Source organism: Liolophura sinensis, chromosome 9, assembly GCF_032854445.1.
Source record: "Liolophura sinensis isolate JHLJ2023 chromosome 9, CUHK_Ljap_v2, whole genome shotgun sequence".
NCBI lineage: Eukaryota > Metazoa > Mollusca > Polyplacophora > Chitonida > Chitonidae > Liolophura > Liolophura sinensis.
Genome location: NC_088303.1, coordinates 5,810,156 through 5,831,033, shown reverse-complemented (window position 1 = coordinate 5,831,033; position 20,878 = coordinate 5,810,156). Strand labels below are relative to the sequence as shown.

The 20,878-nt window shown below is 39.0% G+C and overlaps 1 protein-coding gene across 1 annotated transcript in view; it reads right to left on the bottom strand.

The window, feature by feature from the left end:
- Window positions 1-697: 697 nt before the first annotated feature.
- The window catches only part of LOC135475057 (cyclic nucleotide-gated cation channel beta-3-like), a 60,902-nt gene continuing 40,721 nt past the window's right edge, over window positions 698-20,878 (bottom strand). Inside the window, exons 10-19 of the mRNA XM_064754798.1 lie at window positions 19,424-19,565; window positions 16,678-16,837; window positions 13,171-13,268; window positions 12,039-12,122; window positions 11,252-11,370; window positions 10,260-10,406; window positions 9,131-9,245; window positions 7,421-7,576; window positions 4,848-5,079; window positions 698-3,250 (exon numbers count right to left, since the gene is read on the bottom strand). Of these exons, the coding sequence (XP_064610868.1) occupies window positions 2,739-3,250; window positions 4,848-5,079; window positions 7,421-7,576; window positions 9,131-9,245; window positions 10,260-10,406; window positions 11,252-11,370; window positions 12,039-12,122; window positions 13,171-13,268; window positions 16,678-16,837; window positions 19,424-19,565 (1,765 nt within the window). The 3' untranslated portion in view covers window positions 698-2,738. The remainder of the gene's footprint in view (window positions 3,251-4,847; window positions 5,080-7,420; window positions 7,577-9,130; window positions 9,246-10,259; window positions 10,407-11,251; window positions 11,371-12,038; window positions 12,123-13,170; window positions 13,269-16,677; window positions 16,838-19,423; window positions 19,566-20,878) is intronic.

Sequence of the window (20,878 nt, the reverse complement as noted above, 5' to 3'; positions counted from 1 at the left end):
ATAACTGTTTATACATGTTATGATGTAGGCCCATACCTGTTTATACATGTTACGATGTAGGCCCATACCTGTTTATACATGTTATGATGTAGGCCCATGCCTGTTTATACATGTTATGATGTAGGCCCATACCTGTTTATACATGTTATGATGTAGGCCCATACCTGTTTATACATGTTACGATGTAGGCCCATACCTGTTTATACACGTTACGATGTAGGCCCATACCTGTTTATACATGTTGCGATGTAGGCCAATACCTGTTTATACATGTTACGATGTAGGCCCATACCTGTTTATACATGTTATGATGTAGGCCCATACCTGTTTATACATGTTACGATGTAGGCCCATACCTGTTTATACATGTTACGATGTAGGCCCATACTAGTTTATACATGTTGCAATGTAGGCCAATAGCTGTTTATACATGTTACGATGTAGGCCCATACCTGTATATACATGTTATGACGTAGGCCCATACCTGTTTATACATGTAGGTCTGCACATGTCCAGGCATACACAACCCAAGCTTGTACTTCAAGTTTGGCTTTGTGGAATAGGCCCCTGTTCTAGCCACCAATCCGATCAAAATTTCATCAGTTGAAATGCATCCTGTGTGAGATATATGTTAACATGTGAGTATTTACCAACAGAGTATCATGAACAAAATGAACATCTGACAACTGTAGCCATATTTATTCAACAATTTTAACCATATGAAATGTAACATTTCATGCACTTAAACATGTTTCTCATCATCACTCGATATATTATACATATGCAACTTAATTTAATCCATAAGTTAGCAAGATATACATGTAATGTGGTTTTATCACACTGGCAGACATATAATGTCATTGAATTCAGATTGAATTTCATGCATCCAAACTAAATAAGTAACTAGTTTATAGAATTAACAATATGATAAATGATGTTTCCAAGGACATGCAAATTTGCTTTTGTCAATATTCAGCTTTTTACATACTCATTGGATACACCATCTGCTAACAAACACAGATAACTGTATACTTAAAATGTTCCACTACAAAGCATTTCAGAACATGTCTGATGCTTATCTGGCTTTATACAGGTGTATTATATCTATTTCATAAACCGAGAGGGTCTGGGAATATCTAATTGCAGCACACTCCAAAATGGCATAGATAAGATGGAGCAAAATACTGACATTCCATTTGCCAAAACAGGGAGCGGACAACACACTAAGACAACTGAACAGGCCCAACCATATCTATAACGCTATCTTACAGACTCTCTATAAACCCAGCACCTGTAATCAAAGGCTCGCCCGCACAATGCCAATAGGGTTAATTATGCCCGTCTAATCATGACTAGTAACACACAAAAAAAAACTAATTTGCTAATTGACTGACTATTACGCTTTCAGGGCGATGGCAGAATATATTATCTGCCACTGCCAAACACTACAATGTAACACCTGTAAATGTCATCCTAACAAAATCTTTCAAAATAGAGTACTGTGTTGCTCACAACATGATATCACATGTATGTAATAAATTAATGTATTCTAGCATCACCTAGAAGACATCAATTAACATAATATTAAGTAAAACTTAACAGATTAATTTTTAGATTGCAGACAATGGTAGAACAGTATAAAGTAAGCCAGGATGAACTTGTATTCTTTGAGCAAGTCTGTTGCCCATGCAGCAATTTTTTGGCCCATATTTACATGCCCATGTATAAAACAGGTTTTACACACATCGCCTGCAAAAAAATGCATGTCAAGATATATGTATCTCTCAAATAATTAATGCTGAGATCATAGAAGATAAATCACAGTTAATGTATCAAGCAATGCAGCCATCATACGTGTAACTACATTTTCCAGATTCTGCGAAAATCTTTTCTTTGGAATAAAAATGGAAATAAACGAATTGTTAAATTGAGAGATTTGTAAAGAAAGAAGCTATTTTTGGTGGCTTATTTTCCCATCAAAATATTGATATTGTTTGATTTCCTGCAAGCATGATCATTTCAAAAGGAACACAAAATAGCATAGCCAGACAAAATGAAGACGTCAACATTCAGCAAAATAAATATGCCTTCAGTTAAAGATTTCAAATTCACCTGTGTTTGTAAAACATATCTCATCATAAAACATTGCACTTTGCCCTTGAACAATAAAAAAATTGTGATATGCCTCCATATGCATTCAATTTAATCTCCATTCGATTTACAACCCTATACAGCAATTGTGTAATAGATTATTTACAAATGCAGACACACATTAGCATGTTACAAAAGTGATGCACACCTAAAACTGAAAAAGTGCCAATTTATAGTCCATCTCACCCTGCAACATTGCACTGCAAATTTCTACTGGCATAAATACTGATCTATACTGGAAGGGAATATTCATCATGTAACTGGAAGAAATACCACGAAGCTCCCACCTTACGGACATGCACTCGCTGGTGACAATTTGTAATCCCTTAACACATCATATCACTGGTTGTCGTGGACTTCATATCATTGCTCTGGTGATTAAGTAGTTCCACTACGAATTAGCAACACATGCAACGTTCTTATTACTTCTGATGGCAGCATAAAATATGTTGAAATACTAAAAATAAAATGACTTAATTCTTCAATATTTGTGTTTTATGCTGTAGTGATTCTCATCACAAACGTTCAAATTGGTACACGTAGCCTCAGAGTTAGAGTCTATATACTGTGGATGCTGATGAGTGCACTCAACATGGCGTTTCATCCGTTGTCTTGGAGTTGATGGAGGCCATACTGCCAATACGGCCAATAACCATGTCATCCCCGAACATAGAGAGGGGCGTAACACTCTTCTCCCGATGAATCTCCACAGCACATGTAACCTGGTTCTCGGGAGGAATGTTGTGCAGTTCTGGCGAGGACGGGGCGTACATTCCCCGATGGAAGCGCTTCGTGCCACCATTAGCAATCAGCTTTGCCCTACTGTGACCCAGGTCTTGCACGGACCCTGCACTCCGCACGCTTCGGGAGCTGCGTATACTTTTACCACTGGACTCTCTGATGGAATCTTCTCTGTGGGGGATAATAATGTTGCTGGACTTCTTCTGAGGAATGTCCACTGGAGGTGAGTTTTTCTCGTCAGTTATTTTCTCATCTTGACTGATCTCCACAATCTCAGAGTTTAGGGACTCTTTGCTGTTTTTGTTGCTCATGGACTTTGTACTCTGACTGGCACTTCCTGTCTTTGAACTCTGGACACCTGACAAAATAACAACATCAATAGGATTCTGATAACAATCTGGTAAAAGTAAGTATACATGGGTACAGTCTCTGGTGGATCCTTTGTGATTGATGAATGCACCACATCCAATGCCCCATCACCCCTTCATGTGATGTTACTTTTCATTCCATTGTCGGTGAAAGCAATTGTCACATCATAAAACAATTGAACATTTGTAACCAATGTGTTGGACATCCTGTTGACCTAGTTGGAACAATATTAATTATGATTGGTCAAATGCATGTTCTTGATTGACAGTTCGGAAAGGTCTATTGAATGATTGATTATAAGATGGCAGCTTGTTTACCATTTACTTTAATATGCCCTTCCCAAGGCTAGGACTGAATCGACAACTGGGACATCCAGCCATTTACAGGAATGTTGAAAATTCCTGTGCTGTGCTGTGGACTCCCAGCTCCAAAAGTTCTGAAGTATCTGTCAAGTGCTTCTGAAGCTCCCATGTGAAGCACTAATCGAGTACCTATGAAGTACCCGCTTCAACAGCACTTCAGTAGAAGCGCCCTGAAAGCCCCTCTGGAGGTCCCTGGCAGCCTCTCTGGAATGCACAGGAAGCCTCTCTGTCAAGCGCACATGAAGCCCCTGTGGTGTGCACATGAAACCCCTGTGGAGCGCACATGACCCACCTCTGGGATACTGTTTAGGTTTTGAATTTCCATTCCTTTCATTACCACTTTTGTCTTCAAGCTCTGGAACTTTTTTGTTCAGATTTCTTTAAAATATGGTGTAAGTCCCCATCATGAAACGTACATGACAAGTTTCAAACCCATGTACAGTGACTGCTTGTTTGCAGAGAAGTTGTACCCTAACTGTACTCTATTGCTTTCATGTCCACACTGCTGAGTCCAGGTAGTGGGCCCCAACATTTTAAAGGGAGTATGGTTTTCTGCATTTTAAAATTATCAAATGAAGTGCATGGAAAGTGCTTTATAAGCGCTGGGCCTTCGAAAGAAGCGCTCTAAGCCTGTTGGAAGCACTTGTGAAGCCCCTGTGGGGCGCATCTGATGTAGGGGGCTTCAGCTGGAGCAGGTGCTCCTTTTCAGGGTGGGAGCTGAACCAACAGCTTGGGTATCCGGCCACTCACAAGAATGTTGAAAATTCCTGTTCTGTGGTGCGGACTGAACGAACGACTTGGGTATCCAGCCATTTACAGGAATGTTGAAAATTCCCTATCGGAGGCTTTGGCTGAACCAAGAACTTACACACTGGTGTCCAAACATCTAAAGAAATTGTGATAATCCCTTATATCAACCAATTATTTTATTATTATAACAATACTGCGTGCAGCACTTATGGGACCATTAAAATAACCCTCTTGAAAATTTCCTGTCCTAGATTACAAAAATGTTTTTACATGATTTTAGGTTGTTGAGGCCATGAAACGTTTGTAAATATGGATTTAATTTCTACAAAATACTGTATGTCAGGCTTGGGTCCGGAAGTGACTTATTATGAACGTCCTTTTTACTCTGCAGATCTCTTATGCATTTTATGCGACACCGACAGGTTCGAGAATTTTACTACACTTTTTCCTTCACTGTATACAAAGTACCAGTACCTGAATCTACACTGCCTTTTGAATCACACATGTCTTCAAGGTTCACTTTCTTGCGAACAATTGGATCATCCACTGCTGAGTTCCTTCCTGTTGCCACAGAGCCTTGGTTGCCGCTATCAACGACCTCGCTCTCCTTAAGCTCCCTTTCATATTTCTCCACGACAAGAATTTCGTCCTCTTCTTCATCCAGACTATCACCACCATTGTCATCGGGAATATCGGACAGGGAGAACTAAGGGAGGTAAACAGTTATTTGTATATTAGTTGACTGTTCTGAATGTAACAAGAGCTTTCATTTTTGATTTGAGCCATAGCAGTACACGTACTTTCATCCCCTACCCCAGCAAAAATTCCTGTGCAATGCACTTAAAAGCCTTTAGCGTTGAGCGCATGTACAATGTAATGAACAGATCGAGCTTAAAGGTGGTTTGCAATATTGTGTAGATCTTCTCTGAGTGGCATTTAGAAAATTGTGAACCAGGAAACAAGAGAATACCTTTTTGGGAAAACAACTATTTTAATTTTTTCAGACCATCATAGCAGCCTCTTCCATAAAATTTAACCTAAATGAACCTTATGACCTTGAAGAAAATGGTCAAGGTTGCTGAAAATCAATAGGGCAAACTGTATGTGTGGTGTAAGTTTGGTGAACTTGGGCTAAACTGATCTTGAGATCGGGCGTTTACAAGCCTTTTAAGTTAAACGACCCCTATGACCTTGAAGAAAAAGGTTATCGCTGAAAATCAACAGGGTTCCTCCTCAAGCCAAGGTGTAAGTTTGGTGAACCTGGGCTAAACCTTTCTAGAGATAAAGCATTCACAAGGATATGGACAGACAGACTGAGAGACGGATGGGCAGTGCCCCTACAACATCCTTGGCCAAAACTGGCTTAGGGTAAACGACAAAAATTGCATTTTATTAATACATATATCAATGTGGAAAAATATGCACTGTATCACTGACCTAAAATCTCAGAAAGGTGCTCTGAGTTCACTTTGAGTTGTCAGTTGAGATACCCTCCCCAACCTTCACCTGTGACCCCATATCCTCAGAGGCTCTCCTCTCCTCTGCCCCACCCATGATCCCATATCCTCAGAGGATCTCCTCTTCTCCTCTGCCCCACCCATGATCCCATATCCCCACAGGCTCTCCTCTCCCCTCCCCAACCTTCACCTGTGACTCCATATCCTTTAGCTCTCCGCCTCTCCTCTGCCCCACCCATGATCCCATATCCTCAGAGGCTCTCCTCCTCCCCTCTCCCTACCTGTGACCCCATATCATCAGAAGCTCTCTTCCTCTCCCCTCCCCCACCTTCACCTGTGATCCCATATCCTCAGAGGCTCTCCCCCTGTCCTCTGCCCCACCTTCACCTGTGACCCCATATCCTCAGTGGTTCTCCTCCTCTCCCTACCCCAAGCTCACCTGTGATCCCATATCCTCAGAGGCTCTCCCCCTCTCCCCTCCCCCACCTTCACCTGTGATCCCATATCCTCAGAGGCTCTCCTCCTCTCCTCTGCCCCACCTTCACCTGTGACCCCATATCCTCAGTGGTTCTCCTCCTCTCCCTACCCCAAGCTCACCTGTGATCCCATATCCTCAGAGGCTCTCCCCCTCTCCCCTCCCCCACCTTCACCTGTGATCCCATATCCTCAGAGGCTCTCCTCCTCTCCTTTGCCCCACCTTCACCTGTGACCCCATATCCTCAGTGGTTCTCCTCCTCTCCCTACCACAAGCTCACCTGTGATCCCATATCCTCAGAGGCTCTCCCCCTCTCCCCTCCCCCACCTTCACCTGTGATCCCATATCCTCAGAGGCTCTCCCCCTCTACTCTGCCCCACCTTCACCTGTGACCCCATATCCTCAGTGGTTCTCCTCCTCTGACTACCCCAAGCTCATCTGTGACCCCATATCCTCAGTGGTTCTCCTCCTCTCCCTCCCCCAAGCTCACCTGTGATCCCATATCCTCAGTGGTTCTCCTCCTCTCCCTACCCCAAGCTCACCTGTGACCCCATATCTTCAGAAGCACTCCTCCTCTCCCTACCCCAAGTTCACCTGTGACCCCATATCCTCAGTAGTTCTCCTCCTCTCCCTACCCCAAGCTCACCTGTGATCCCATATCCTCAGTGGTTCTCCTCCTCTCCCTACCCCAAGCTCACCTGTGACCTCATATTCTCAGTGGTTCTCCTCCTCTCCCTACCCCAAGCTCACCTGTGACCCCATATCCTCAGAAGCACTCCTCCTCTCCCTACCCCAAGTTCACCTGTGACCCCATATCTTCAGAAGCACTCCTCCTCTCCCTACCCCAAGCTCACCTGTGACCCCATATCCTCAGAGGCTCTCCCCCTCTCCTCTGCCCCACCTTCACCTGTGACCCCATATCCTCAGTGGTTCTCCTCCTCTGCCTACCCCAAGCTCACCTGTGACCCCATATCCTCAGTGGTTCTCCTCCTCTCCCTCCCCCAAGCTCACCTGTGATCCCATATCCTCAGTGGTTCTCCTCCTCTCCCTGCCCCAAGCTCACCTGTGACCCCATATCCTCAGTGGTTCTCCTCCTCTCCCTACCCCAAGCTCACCTGTGATCCCATATCCTCAGAAGCACTCCTCCTCTCCCTACGTCGTCTATTCTCTCTCTCTTTCTCCCCCTTGTCATCCACCACTGTATCCATGTTGGAAGACACTGACTTGTATGAGCCAATCTGCTGGATTACACTGGATTCAGGATTCATAACCTACGTGTAAATGTAAAGAAGATAGAACACTGGATTATTCTATATACTGAAAACTAAATAGCACAAAACGGCAGTCTATTCACCACACAGAGCATTTAAGATTAAAATTGTTCAAAATGCAGAAAATTAAACAGCTCACAAAAAAGAAACAGATTTTTGACAGCGCAGAACATTAAAGATGAATGTAATAACACAATGAGACTGGATCATTCAGGAAAGAGAAGATTTCACATCATCACTTGTTCACGTAAAAGTCTCGGATATTCACAACACAAAACTTTCTACACTGCATAACACAAGTATATGGCACATTCACAATACACTCTGGCTGTTTAAACTAACACAAGCATTTGGCACATCCACAATACACTCAGGATGTTTAACATAGCACAAGCATATGGCACATACACTCAGGCTGTTTAACATAACACAAGCATATGGCACATCCACAATACACTCAGGCTGTTTAACTTAACATAGGCATATGGCACATTCACAATACGCTCAGGATGTTTAACTTAACACAAGCATATGGCACATTCACAATACACTCAGGCTGTTTAACATAACACAAGCATATGGCACATTCACAATACACTCAGGGTGTTTAACATAACACAAGCATAGGGCACATTCACAATACACTCAGGCTGTTTAACATAACACAAGCATATGGCACATTCACAATACACTCAGGACGTTTAACATAACAAAAGCATATGGCACATTCACAATACACTCAGGCTGTTTAACATAACACAAGCATATGGCACATTCACAATACACTCAGGATGTTTAACATTACACATGCATATGGCACATCCACAATACACTCAGGCTGTTTAACATAACACAAGCATATGACACATTCACAATACACTCAGGCTGTTTAACATAACACAAGCATATGGCACATTCACAATACACTCAGGATGTTAAACATAACACAAGCATATGGCACATTCACAATACACTCAGGATGTTAAACATAACACAAGCATATAGCACATTCACAATACACTCAGGATGTTTAACATAACACAAGCATATGGCACATTCACAATACACTCAGGATGTTTAACATAACATAAGCATATGGCACATCCACAATACACTCAGGATGTTTAACATAACATAAGCATATGGCACATCCACAATACACTCAGGCTGTTTAACTTAACATAAGCATATGGCACATCCACAATACACTCAGGATGTTTAACATAACATAAGCATATGGCACATCCACAATACACTCAGGATGTTTAACATAACATAAGCATATGGCACATCCACAATACACTCAGGATGTTTAACATAACATAAGCATTTGGCACATTCACAATACACAGGATGTGTAACAAGGAAATGATACACAGAACCAGTCTGTTCACAATACAGTACATTTACACTGAATAACACAAAATACAGAAAACTCAGAATACAGAACACAATACCTTGTGTATAGAACCAGGTGTATAGAACCAGGTGTATAGAACCAGGTGTATAGAACCAGGTGTATAGAACCAGGTGTATAGAACCGTGTAGATTTACCTGTATCACAGTCTTCACCATCTTGGGGGTTCCCTTAGGACTATGGATAATCTCCTCTGCCTCCATTTTCGTGTCCTTCTGCTCCATTTTGGCTGCATTTTCACTGAGAAGTTTTCTGTCCGCACAAGAAACAAAACGAGTTAAAAACGACACTTACATTTGTATGGATTTAATGAAAGCACTGCTCACTCATTAAAAATAGGTTTGTTGGGGATTACTACCTGACCCTGCAATACAATTACCCTACTAATAATGTTTATATTGAACTATTGATGGAATCTGGAATTTACACGAGTAAAATCTGTATCTTTCTTAATAGTCACACAGAATGAAAAAACAAAACCGACCCTCCACCTACAAAGCATTTTTTAAGGATGGCCTAAGCTTGTTTCTGGAGGAATTTATCTTTGATTTAAAAATGAAACTAGGTTTTAGACTGTCTTTAGTAACTGCAATAAAGCTTGGCCATACAGATTATGAAATTGTAATATACATTGTGGACAATCGTGCAGGTCTAATTTTAAATATTACCTGACTATCTTTTACAATCTCACGACATAAAAAATGAACATTAGGTTCACAATGGAGTTTTCTGACCAGTCAAAGTATTCATTTGCACAAAAATGTCATGATTTTAATAAGCAAAATGTAAATTTGTACATTATTCTTCACATTTCATGTTGGTACTTTTGGGGATGTAATTTTTTTTTTTATATTTGCATTCCTTGTTAATTAGGAATGTGTGAAATGGTACTTGTTTACTTGTTCATAAAATGGAATGTACTATTTTCCACTTTTGTTGTTTATTATTTGTCAGTGGGAATATGCCAAATTCTGCTTCTGCATTCCTTCTGTAACTGGCACAGTGCGACATTCTACTCCTGTTTTTCTTCTCTATGCATGTACATTGTGGATGTGCCAGATTTTCCTTCAGTCTGCTTTCCTTTTGATACAAACTGGGAACAAACCCAATTATACTTTTCCTTTCCCATTGCAGCTGGAAATGTGACAAATTCTATGCCTGGCTAATTCCTTTTTGTAACCCAGAATATCCCAGTGTTTTTCAGCTCAAAATATGAATTTATGAAACCTAGATAAGCTTGTCCCTCCCCCTTTCCACCTCACTTACTTGGCTCTTTTCTTGAGCAGCTTCTGGGCATCAGGGTAGTCCCTCATGGCACCCTCAAAGTCCACCTTGTTCAGGATGAACAGGTTGGTGAAGCCTTTACACCGCACGTCCGCTGTTCGCCGGTTCCCTCCTGACAACGCCAGTAAGCTGAAAAGTCAAAGGTGAAAACAGAGAAGTTTATGTGGATGTGTGTCCAAATGGTAAGATATGCCTACACAAGTAGGCATAAATATAGGTAAATATAGGTATTTACCCTTTATCAAGCTTGAGTGCACACTAAAGAATTTTATTCCCCATACTTTTCTTTATACAGTATGTTCATAATCTGGTTTATCACATCCACAACTCACTTTATTTAAAAACTATCACTGAACCCTCATACAGTGTGGCCAGGACAGAATATTGTACACACCAAAGACCTGGTATGTGACATCCACAACTCACCTTATTTCCAACAATCACTGAACCCTCATACAGTGTGGCCAGGACAAAATATTGTACACACCAAAGACCTGGTATGTGACATCCACAACTCACCTTATTTCCCCAAACGCTGAACCCTCATACAGTGTGGCCAGGACAATTTCCCCATACTTTTTACACAGAACATTGTACACACCAATGACCTGGTATGTGACATCCACAACTCACCTTATTTCCCCAAACACAGAACCCTCATACAGTGTGGCCCGGACAATTTCCCCATACTTTTACACAGAACATTGTACACACCAATGGCCTGGTATGTGACATCCACAACTCACCTTATTTCCCCAAACACCAAACCCTCATACAGTGTGGCCAGGACAATTTCACCATACTTTTTACACAGAACATTGTACACACCAATGACCTGGTATGTGACATCCACAACTCACCTTATTTCCCCAAACCCTGAACCCTCATACAGTGTGGCCAGGACAATTTCCCCATACTTTTTACACAGAACATTGTACACACCAATGACCTGGTATGTGACACCCACAACTCACCTTATTTCCCCAAACACTGAACCCTCATACAGTGTGGCCAGGACAATTTCCCCATACTTGCCAGCAACCACTTCAACTTGACCTTTACTTACAATGTACATTTCCTTTCCAACCTCCCCCTGCAGAAAAATGAAACAAACACTACATTACCCCACGCAATTAAACTCCTGTCAAAAAGCATTGTTCATACGACACGTTTTACTTGATTCTGATTGATTCTTGCACCTTATATGGCCACTGAAGAGTTTCTTATCTTATCAGCAAAACTTAAGTGTTGATATTAAAAGTATCAGTTTATTCAGTTAAAGGCCTTTATGTGCTTACCTTTGAAAGTGCATTTTGACAGTACATGATGTCTACAAACATGTGCTGACATGAACATTATAGGCCGTCCGAACACAACATAATACATAACAAAATATAAAAAGGCATTATAAAGTCTTCTGATGATCAGTATAAAGACTCTAGGTCTGTGACTGATTTATGTATTTATCTGATTGGTGGTTAATGTCATAATAAAGAATTTTTCACTCTTACAAAAGCTCTCAGATTTATTGCTGGAGGAAATCGGGGTAAAACCACAATGGTTAACCCTCTGCTTGGCAAACCTCCGGACTTGAATCTGGGGCGAGAGTTGGATTTGAGCCAGAAACTTCACTGATTATGGGTCTTCCAATCCGCTTCATCAAGAACAAGATTTTAAGCAACTGAATGAGTCAGTGAGGGCATCTCAGCATTCTACGATTACTGTTTAATCACCATATATTTTACATGTAGATTAACATACCTTTTTACAGATGTAATCTCCAGGTAAACACAAGACTGGTTTTAGCTTCAGTACAAGATCATAGAGCAGATTCTTGTCACAGTCCTGTCCAAAACAGAGGAGGTTAAATGTAAACAATTGAGATATTGCTTAAATAACAATCAAGGCATGGCTTAAATAATGATCAAAGTATAAGTTAAATAAACAATCAAGATACAGCCTAAATATTAAGACATGGCTTAAATAACAGATCAAGGTATGAGTTAAATAAACAATCAAGACATGGCTTAAGTAACATATCAAGGTATAAGTTAAATAAACAATCAAGATATGGGTTAATTGACAATCAAGACATGGCTTAAGTAACATATCAAGGTATAAGGTAAATAAACAATCAAGATATGGGTTAAATAACAATAAAGACAAGGACATAACATATACATGTAGGCTAAATAACAAACAAGATAAGGGTTGAATAACAATCCAGCTTTCTAAAGTGTGCTTATGTCCTTAACACTTTTAGTTTTATACAGTTGTTGGTTTTTGATTTAATTTATTTGATTGGTGTTTTACGCCGTACACAATCATTTCACTTATACAACGGCAGTCAGAATTATGGTGAGAAGAAAATGCAGTGGGGCAGATGTTGGTTTTTTGGGTGGAAGATATTACAAGAGGAAGTTATACCAACCGAGGCTTGAATGGATTAATTGTTGGGCATGGACAGGCCAGCAAAAATCAATTCCAAACAAAGTTTTATGCCAAGGTGTTTACAGACCAAATTTTCACCCATCCAAAACATGTGAGCCAAGATATCACGTACAAACTAAACACTGGATGGACAAACTGACAAATGGCCAGATGCTGGTAAGTTAAAAACAACAATTCGAAGCCAGTTTTCTTGCCAAAGTTTAGGGCTTCTCACTGATCCAAAAAGTTTGCGCCAAATTTCTGATGGACCAACAGGGGCATAAAAAATATAAAAGGCCAAACTTTAGCTTGGCTGAGATCTAGGGGATGCATGCAGTCCAGAAAAAAATACGATGATCACAAGACATATTATTAGGTATTCTTTACAACACTACTATGGTCACTCCAACTGTCACATTACAGCAAACTTTCAACTCTTTTTTGCTTTACACTTGAAATTTACCTGAAAAAGCTGGACTTTGCTCAAAGTTGCATAATGAACGTTGATGGCCAGATCCGTCTGTAGCTTTAATGGTAAAGATTCCAGAAGGGATTTCTCATCTGGAAACAAAAGAACATAAAGCCTAATGTCCAAAGCAATCAGAAAGACAATTGATGCATTACCATGCTGCACATCTGTTACACATGTATTTGGGCAATATTTTCAAATTTATTTAATTTTTCGAACATGTGTATATGTGGGGCCCAGTTATGGAACATTTTGTCATGTCATCTAAAAATTTTTTTTCAACAAAAAATTTCTCCAATTGTTTTACAATTGTGTCTACTACATGTACACCTAACTATCACCTCAAAAAGTGCTGTATGTTAAGTGCTCTGTTGAACAAACAAAATTTCAAATGGTTTAATTGGTCTACAGAATACCTGTTCTAAAATGTTTTGGCATTTGTCTCATGCTGAGTTCTACTTTTCACTTTCTATGAAATGTTCTCTGAGAGTTTTGAAAATATACAAGTATTCTGAGAGAAGTATTCTTATAGGATGTAAGATGCATTTCCAATCAATTGTTTACAATTTGTGACAGAAAAAATCTGGGGCCTCTGTGGCTCGGTTAGCGCGCTAGCTGAGCGCATTGATCCAGAAGCCTCTAACCAATGGGGGTCTCTGTCTGTCTCTTGAGTACGACATAAAATACTGATCAAATAAGAAAAAAAGTCTTCACTGGCACATGCAGCCAAATGTTGTTTGTAGCTCAAGCTTTGACATGAGGTTTTTCATGAACCTGGCAAAGGTGGTTCATTTTCTCGGGGTGAGGGTGAGTGACTAATTTAAGGTTTCCTCCACTGATGAACTTGACTTCGCATATCTGCATATGAGTGAATAATTCATGAGTACCGTGAATAAATGTCAACCAATCAATAATAAAAAATAGGTATCAATGTAGCAATTAAATCAGAATTAACAAAAAGATGTACCACTACATTTAACTAAAGGTAAACAGCAAAGAGACATTATTTTCAAATGAGAAGAGAGCATTCATTCATGTCATTGGGTGTTTGATTGTATTCCCTATCACTAACATGACAACAAGAGTTCAGGTGAACACAACATACTCCCCAACACATGCATCTGCTTAAAATGTATAAAATAATACCAGCAGCATTGTGGTGAGTCTAACCGTGAAGTGTGAATCTTCATGGGTGTTGATGATAGGTATGTGGTTACCATGGCAACTGCACAAGTGGACAAATCTGTCCACCACAACTGAAAACTTTATGCGGAACACAGTTGAAGTTGTAGCCTGGACATGAAATCATTTCTATTTATATAGTATATATAAGGAAAACAGCTACCCGGTTACCATGACAACTGTGAAAACGAACAAATGTAAGCTGTGACACATCATCTTCTGTGTATCTATGTAAACACCAAAATTTAAAACTCTATGTTGAAAACTGTTGGAGTTACAGCACTAATACGGACAGACTAACAAACTCACTACAACATAAAACAAGTCGTCTACTGGCGGGGGCATATAAAAGCTCATTACAGAATACTGTTTTTATTTTTTAAATCTGTGAGGTATTATTATCTAATCAAGTTGTAACAGTGACAGAATGATAGTATCTTGATCCTGGCTCATTTACCTTGAGACAATGATTAGCGTGATACAATTATTTTTGGATATATTGCACTGAAAAACATTAATGAATGTGTCATTTTGGTCAACAATTATTAGACAGTATAATTTTAAGCTTTTTGGAGAGTGTCCTGAGTGAAATTACTACATAAACAGTAAGGCAAATTTTAGTGACCCAGATACCAAGAAACCTATGCAATATTTAAACAACTAAGGGACAAAACTCTCAGATGCAAACAACTTTGCAATGCATTAAACATCAGACTGACCCAACTTTTTTGAGTCACATCTCAAATCCAAAGCACAGCAATAATTCCTTGCAACAAATAAAAACATGAATGTCTAGAATCAGGTGGAATGTATGCCAGAACTAGGGCAGTTTTTTTACCTGTCCATCCATTTAAAATTTGACATTTGCTTCATTCTACATAATTGCATCCTTGGAACATAATATGGCCCACACACAGCATTACACGCACCAAATTACAGGTTAGAGAGGTTTGATTACACACAGGATAATTAAATTATTTTTTCCAAGACAATGACAGATGAAATGACAAAATCGATAGAGGCCGCTATAAAATCAGAAGATCAGCAAAACCAAATTTCCATGTACAAAGACCTTGTCATAACAACTGTTTGTGTGCTTTCTTGCCCCGCAACAGCTTGTAGTTACAGTTCATGAAATGTAACAAATGCAAAAATACCTGATGAACAAATGATACATTTACTTAAAACACTGCAAAGTGTGATCCATGGGTATGCAAGGGATTTGCAAGGTGCAAGGTTGAAGCAATCAGACAATTTCAAGGAAATGACTGCATAAAAATGAATATTAGCACCAACAGAAAGGCCATAAAAGTTGAAAACTCTGAGTAACAAAACAACATCTACATATTTATGTTCAAAAAGCCCACCATAAAATTTAAACATCTGAATGCAGTTTACAAAATTTAACAAAATACATGAACATATTTTTGCACATACCTTTCAGCTGTTCATGTGATGAGCCTTACATCATTTTTTTTTCTTTAACACAGATTTTAGAAAATGACTGAATGTCTCCACCCAACTAATTAAAGCACCTGCTGCAAACAATTTAATTCCTGAGTCCCATGGACAAACTTGATGAATACAGTAATGCTGTTCTTTCACCTAAAGTTTCATATTTTTTTTCTGAAGTGATATATTTTTCTCGATTCTGAATGATCGATCCACCTTATAGGGTCACTTAATAGTTTTTGGGCAGTTTGATTATATAAGGTTTCTTTTTTTCACAGTTTCACAAACTTTAGGTGGAATAAAGGAAATGTTTTGTTGTTTTTGTTTTGTTTTTTGTTACAGTGTTTCCCATAGTGTGTGGTATGCAAAAATGTTCTTTCAGAAGCACATAAAGGACATACAGTAATATTGTTTATGGCAACACCTAAGTATTTCTGATAAGCAAAAAATCAAACTACACAAAAAAACACATAGCAGCCCTACACAAAGGGAAGAATCTATTCAGAATCAAGCAAAATGTGCCACTTCAAAAAAGACAAACTTAGGTGAAATACAGTATGTACAAGAATTTGCTTCTTTATTTTATAATTTTTCACTTACACAAGGTTTTTTGAGGGAGAACTAAGCACATGTAGAGTCTAGACTTAACTTAAGGAAGTGTGAGGCAAATTCAAGATGGTGGTAGATTGTAGTGTATGTAGGCCCATTAAACTTGTATGACAGGCTTCTATCACAGACCAACAAAAAAACAGCAGTCACTGGGGATCTTATGGCAATATTCATTAATTACTAATGCCTTAAGCCCTGTTTCCATGGCTCCCATCATGTCCAAGTCAAAGATTTCTCTCTCTGACACTTTAAGCTTACCCAGTGTTTTTTGCTGTTCCCAGTTATAGTTAAACCAGAGCCGGACACGGTCCTGGATAGACTCGGGCAGATTAATCGATTTCATGTACCACATGGTGATGTCCATCTTTTTACGGAAGTTAGACTTGATATGGCCTGCAGCTTCAAATATGTCGCGGATCTAGAAAAACAAGCATTTCACAAGCATTACTGATGTAGTCATCTTGATTTCTTATTTCTACACAATCTGTACCTGGTTTTGTTGACACTATGCAAGTAGAATTTAACAATAAACATGAACAAAAGCCTTTCACCAGAGGCAATGAATTTATTGTTGATCAAATCTAAACACGATCCTGACATAAAAAAAATCTGTAATGTAATATGATAGGATTTATCTCTGATGACTTAAAGTAAGACCAGCAAAATCCTCATTCAATTGACACACACCTTGTCCAGTAAAGTTGCCCAGGTCATTGGCTGATTCCACTAAGAGAGTATTGACGCAAGTGAAAACTTCAACCTCAATGCAGTGGTATTTTACCTATTTTTAACTCATATGACATTGGTCTGGTTTATGAGGGACAAAAAATTTGATACAAGTGTAATTTTCTTTACTTAGTAAAATCTTTCACAGTTTCAAAGACTGGAACCACTCATCACATTAATTATTAGAAAGCAGTTTTTAGTTTTACTGGAAATGACCTCAATTTTTGCCCCAAATGTAGTTACAGACCAATTCAATAAATGTCATACTGTGTTGAAACTTGCATTTTTTTATTATCGTATCATCCTAAATTCCAAACAAACCTAAAACACCAGTCGAACATCACTAGAGTTCTTAGAATCTGGCAAAACATGCAATGTTAGTCATAGTTAAAATTCTAGGCCATTTACAGTACTTTTCAACTGAATTTCATTTTATCAACATCCACCATATATCTCCTATGGCCAGTGGTGGTGATGGTGACGGCAATGGCCAATGCCAGAGCAATAACCATTCCTATTGTTTGTTTCTATTTTCACTATACAGCATGAATCAATAAGCTGACAGGACTTCACAGGTAACAGTAGCAGGAGGTCCCCTGCCTGATATAACACATATCCTTGGTGACATACCATACAATGTAACAGTCCCCTCAGGTGCAACCGCATACTTTTAACAGTGAAAATTTTGGGAGGAATCAGAAGTCACTTAAGCTAGCTATACTGGATTAGGAAGTCAATACGAGACAGACCAAATGGAAATATCTCCCCACAGGTGAATACCAAGAGTAAATAATTAATGTACCTAAAAATATATCAAATTCAACGTGGACATGAAATTGACGACCGAAGAAAGTGGCGTCCACATAATGGTTATAGTATATGGTACTTATTGGATAAAATCTTACAGGTAGCTTTCTAGTCTGCTTTTAAAAGGCTGGCTCATAGAAGTGTTCAAGGCCTGAAAGAGGCCTCTATTTTCATAGTTTTTCATAAAGATAAGAAAACTCACATAATTTTGGCATAGTCTATAGCCCCCTATTCATATCTCCTACCCCATAAATATCTGGATTTTACAGATTTTTTTAAATTTACGACTGGATGGATGACTGATTGACTATATGTACTTCTGTAGCAATTGCCTGAAACACCGTGTCAGCTACATGTCAGCTACATGTCTATTCTGGAAGCAAGACTCGATCGTCATCATGTATGTTGAAAACTGTCAAGCAATCTAACTGGGAGTGAATTCACAGGACTGACACTTACTTCACTGTCAGAAATTATAATCAGTAAGATTATTTGATATAAATGTAGGCACTTAAAAAGAATTTTAAGAACACTGTAATTCTTCAACCTTTTCGCACATTTGTAAGATGTCTATTCAAGCATATTTTGAGAGCATTATTCTGTGTAGACTGAAAAACTGCTTTTTGTGAAGCCCTGAAACTGGCTGACACAATCAATGTATTTTTTTCTCCAAAATCTAATTAAAAGAGTGCATAACTCACACTGAAAGTTACTCATTTATACGTGACAAAACTGAGGAATTAGTGTATGCCCTTTTCTTTGGTGACAGATTATATAGGGAGATTGTGGATATACTCTACACTTTAATGATCAGTCTCCAGCTTTTGAGAATATCATATCAATGTGAAACCATGAAATGACCTAAATTTTGCCCAAACTGCATGGATAACTGAGAGCTGAACTGATCTTGAAAACGTGTTTTAAGGTTTACATGCAAGGCACTGGGTGATATCCTTCTAGAAAAATGTAAGTTTTAGCACCAAAAGCAATATTTTATTACATGCATTTGTTTCTAAACTGCAATTTTAGGGTGAAATTTCAGGTCATTTACCATGACCCACAATGGATTCCTACTGCTATCATCCTACTGCTAGGATGCTAACGGAGCAGGTGGCACTCACCTCTGAGTTGACATATAGTATGGTGGAGGTGTGTCCAATATCGCAACTATACAAAGCTGGTCATGACAAGTAACAATGTAATGCCGTGCCTAGTGTGGAAGTGTTTTTGAAAATTGATGTTGATGCCACTCAAGTATTATGACAAGACACCAGACGTGCCATCCCACCCAGTAACATTACACTGACACTCATCCCACCTAGTCACATTATACTGACACTCGGGGCCAACTTATCCTGTTTTCTTCCTCTAAACTCTCAGTGCTGATAGTCCACCGAGGCAGCAACAAGAATAAAAAACCTGACCATTGTCATATGAGTTAAGAAAGACTGCCATGTTCACCAGACCTTACCTGACCAATCAACAGAGCAAAGACAAAGACACCCGAGAGCCAGTAGAGTGTCATGAAGCCGTATTCCAGAATATTAGTGGGTTTAGGGTTGTTCCCAATAGAGGTGGCCGTCTTCGTAGCCAGGTAAAAACAGCGGATGTACCTGAAATGTCACAATCACGCAGCACTGCCAATAAAACATTATACATCTAAAGAAGGCTAATTTTGGTACTTAAGCCTCGTTTGAATACAGAGGCATAACTTTGTAAGATATTGTCACACAACACAAGTAGTTCCTACTTCACATATAACTGAATAAGCAGCAGACATCAAGGTCACAAAATGTTAAAAGTAGATTCATTTTCACTATGATTTTGTGGTAACAGAATGACAGATACATGGACAACAAAACATTTTAACTATTTACTGTGTATTCCATGTAAAGTTTATCGTTTTCAAGTGACACATTTTGACTGATTCACCTACAATGTAGAGCCAATTAAGACCTTCTTGTGAAGTTTGATTGATTCATCTACAATGTAGAGTCAATTAAGACCTTCTTGTGAAGTTTGATTGATTCATCTACCATGTAGAGCCAATTAAGACCTTCTTGTGAAGTTTGATTGATTCATCTACCATGTAGAGCCAATTAAGACCTTCTTGTGAAGTTTGATTGATTCATCTACTATGTAGAGCCAATTAAGATCTTCTTGTGAAGTTTAATTGATTCATCTACTATGCAGAGCCAATTAAGACCTTGTGAAGTTTGATTGATTCACCTACCATGTAGAGCCAATTAAGACCTTCTTGTGAAGTTTGATTGATTCATCTACCATGTAGAGCCAATTAAGATCTTCCTGTGAAGTTTGATTGATTCATCTACCATGTAGAGTCAATTAAGACCTTCTTGTGAAGTTTGATTGATTAATCTACCATGTAGAGCCAATTAAGACCTTCTTGTGAAGTTTGATTGATTCATCTACTATGCAGAGCCAATTAAGAGCTTGTGAAGTTTGATTGATTCACCTACCATGCAGAGCCAATTAAGACCTTCTTATGAAGTTTGATTGATTCATCTACCATGTAGTGCCAATTAAGACCTTCTTGTGAAGTTTGATTGATTCATCTACCATGTAGAGCCAATTAAGACCTTCTTGTGAAGTTTGATTGATTCATCTACTATGCAGAGCCAATTAAGACCTTGTGAAGTTTGACTGATTCATCTACCATGCAGAGCCAGTTAAGACCTTCTTGTGAAGTTTGATTGATTCATCCACCATGTAGAGCCAATTAAGACCTTCTTGTGAAGTTTGATTGATTCATCTACCATGTAGAGCCAATTAAGATCTTCTTGTGAAGTTTGATTGATTCATCTACTATGTAGAGCCAATTAAGACCTTCTTGTGAAGTTTGATTGATTCATATACCATGCAGAGCCAATTAAGACCTTCTTGTGAAGTTTGATTGATTCATCTA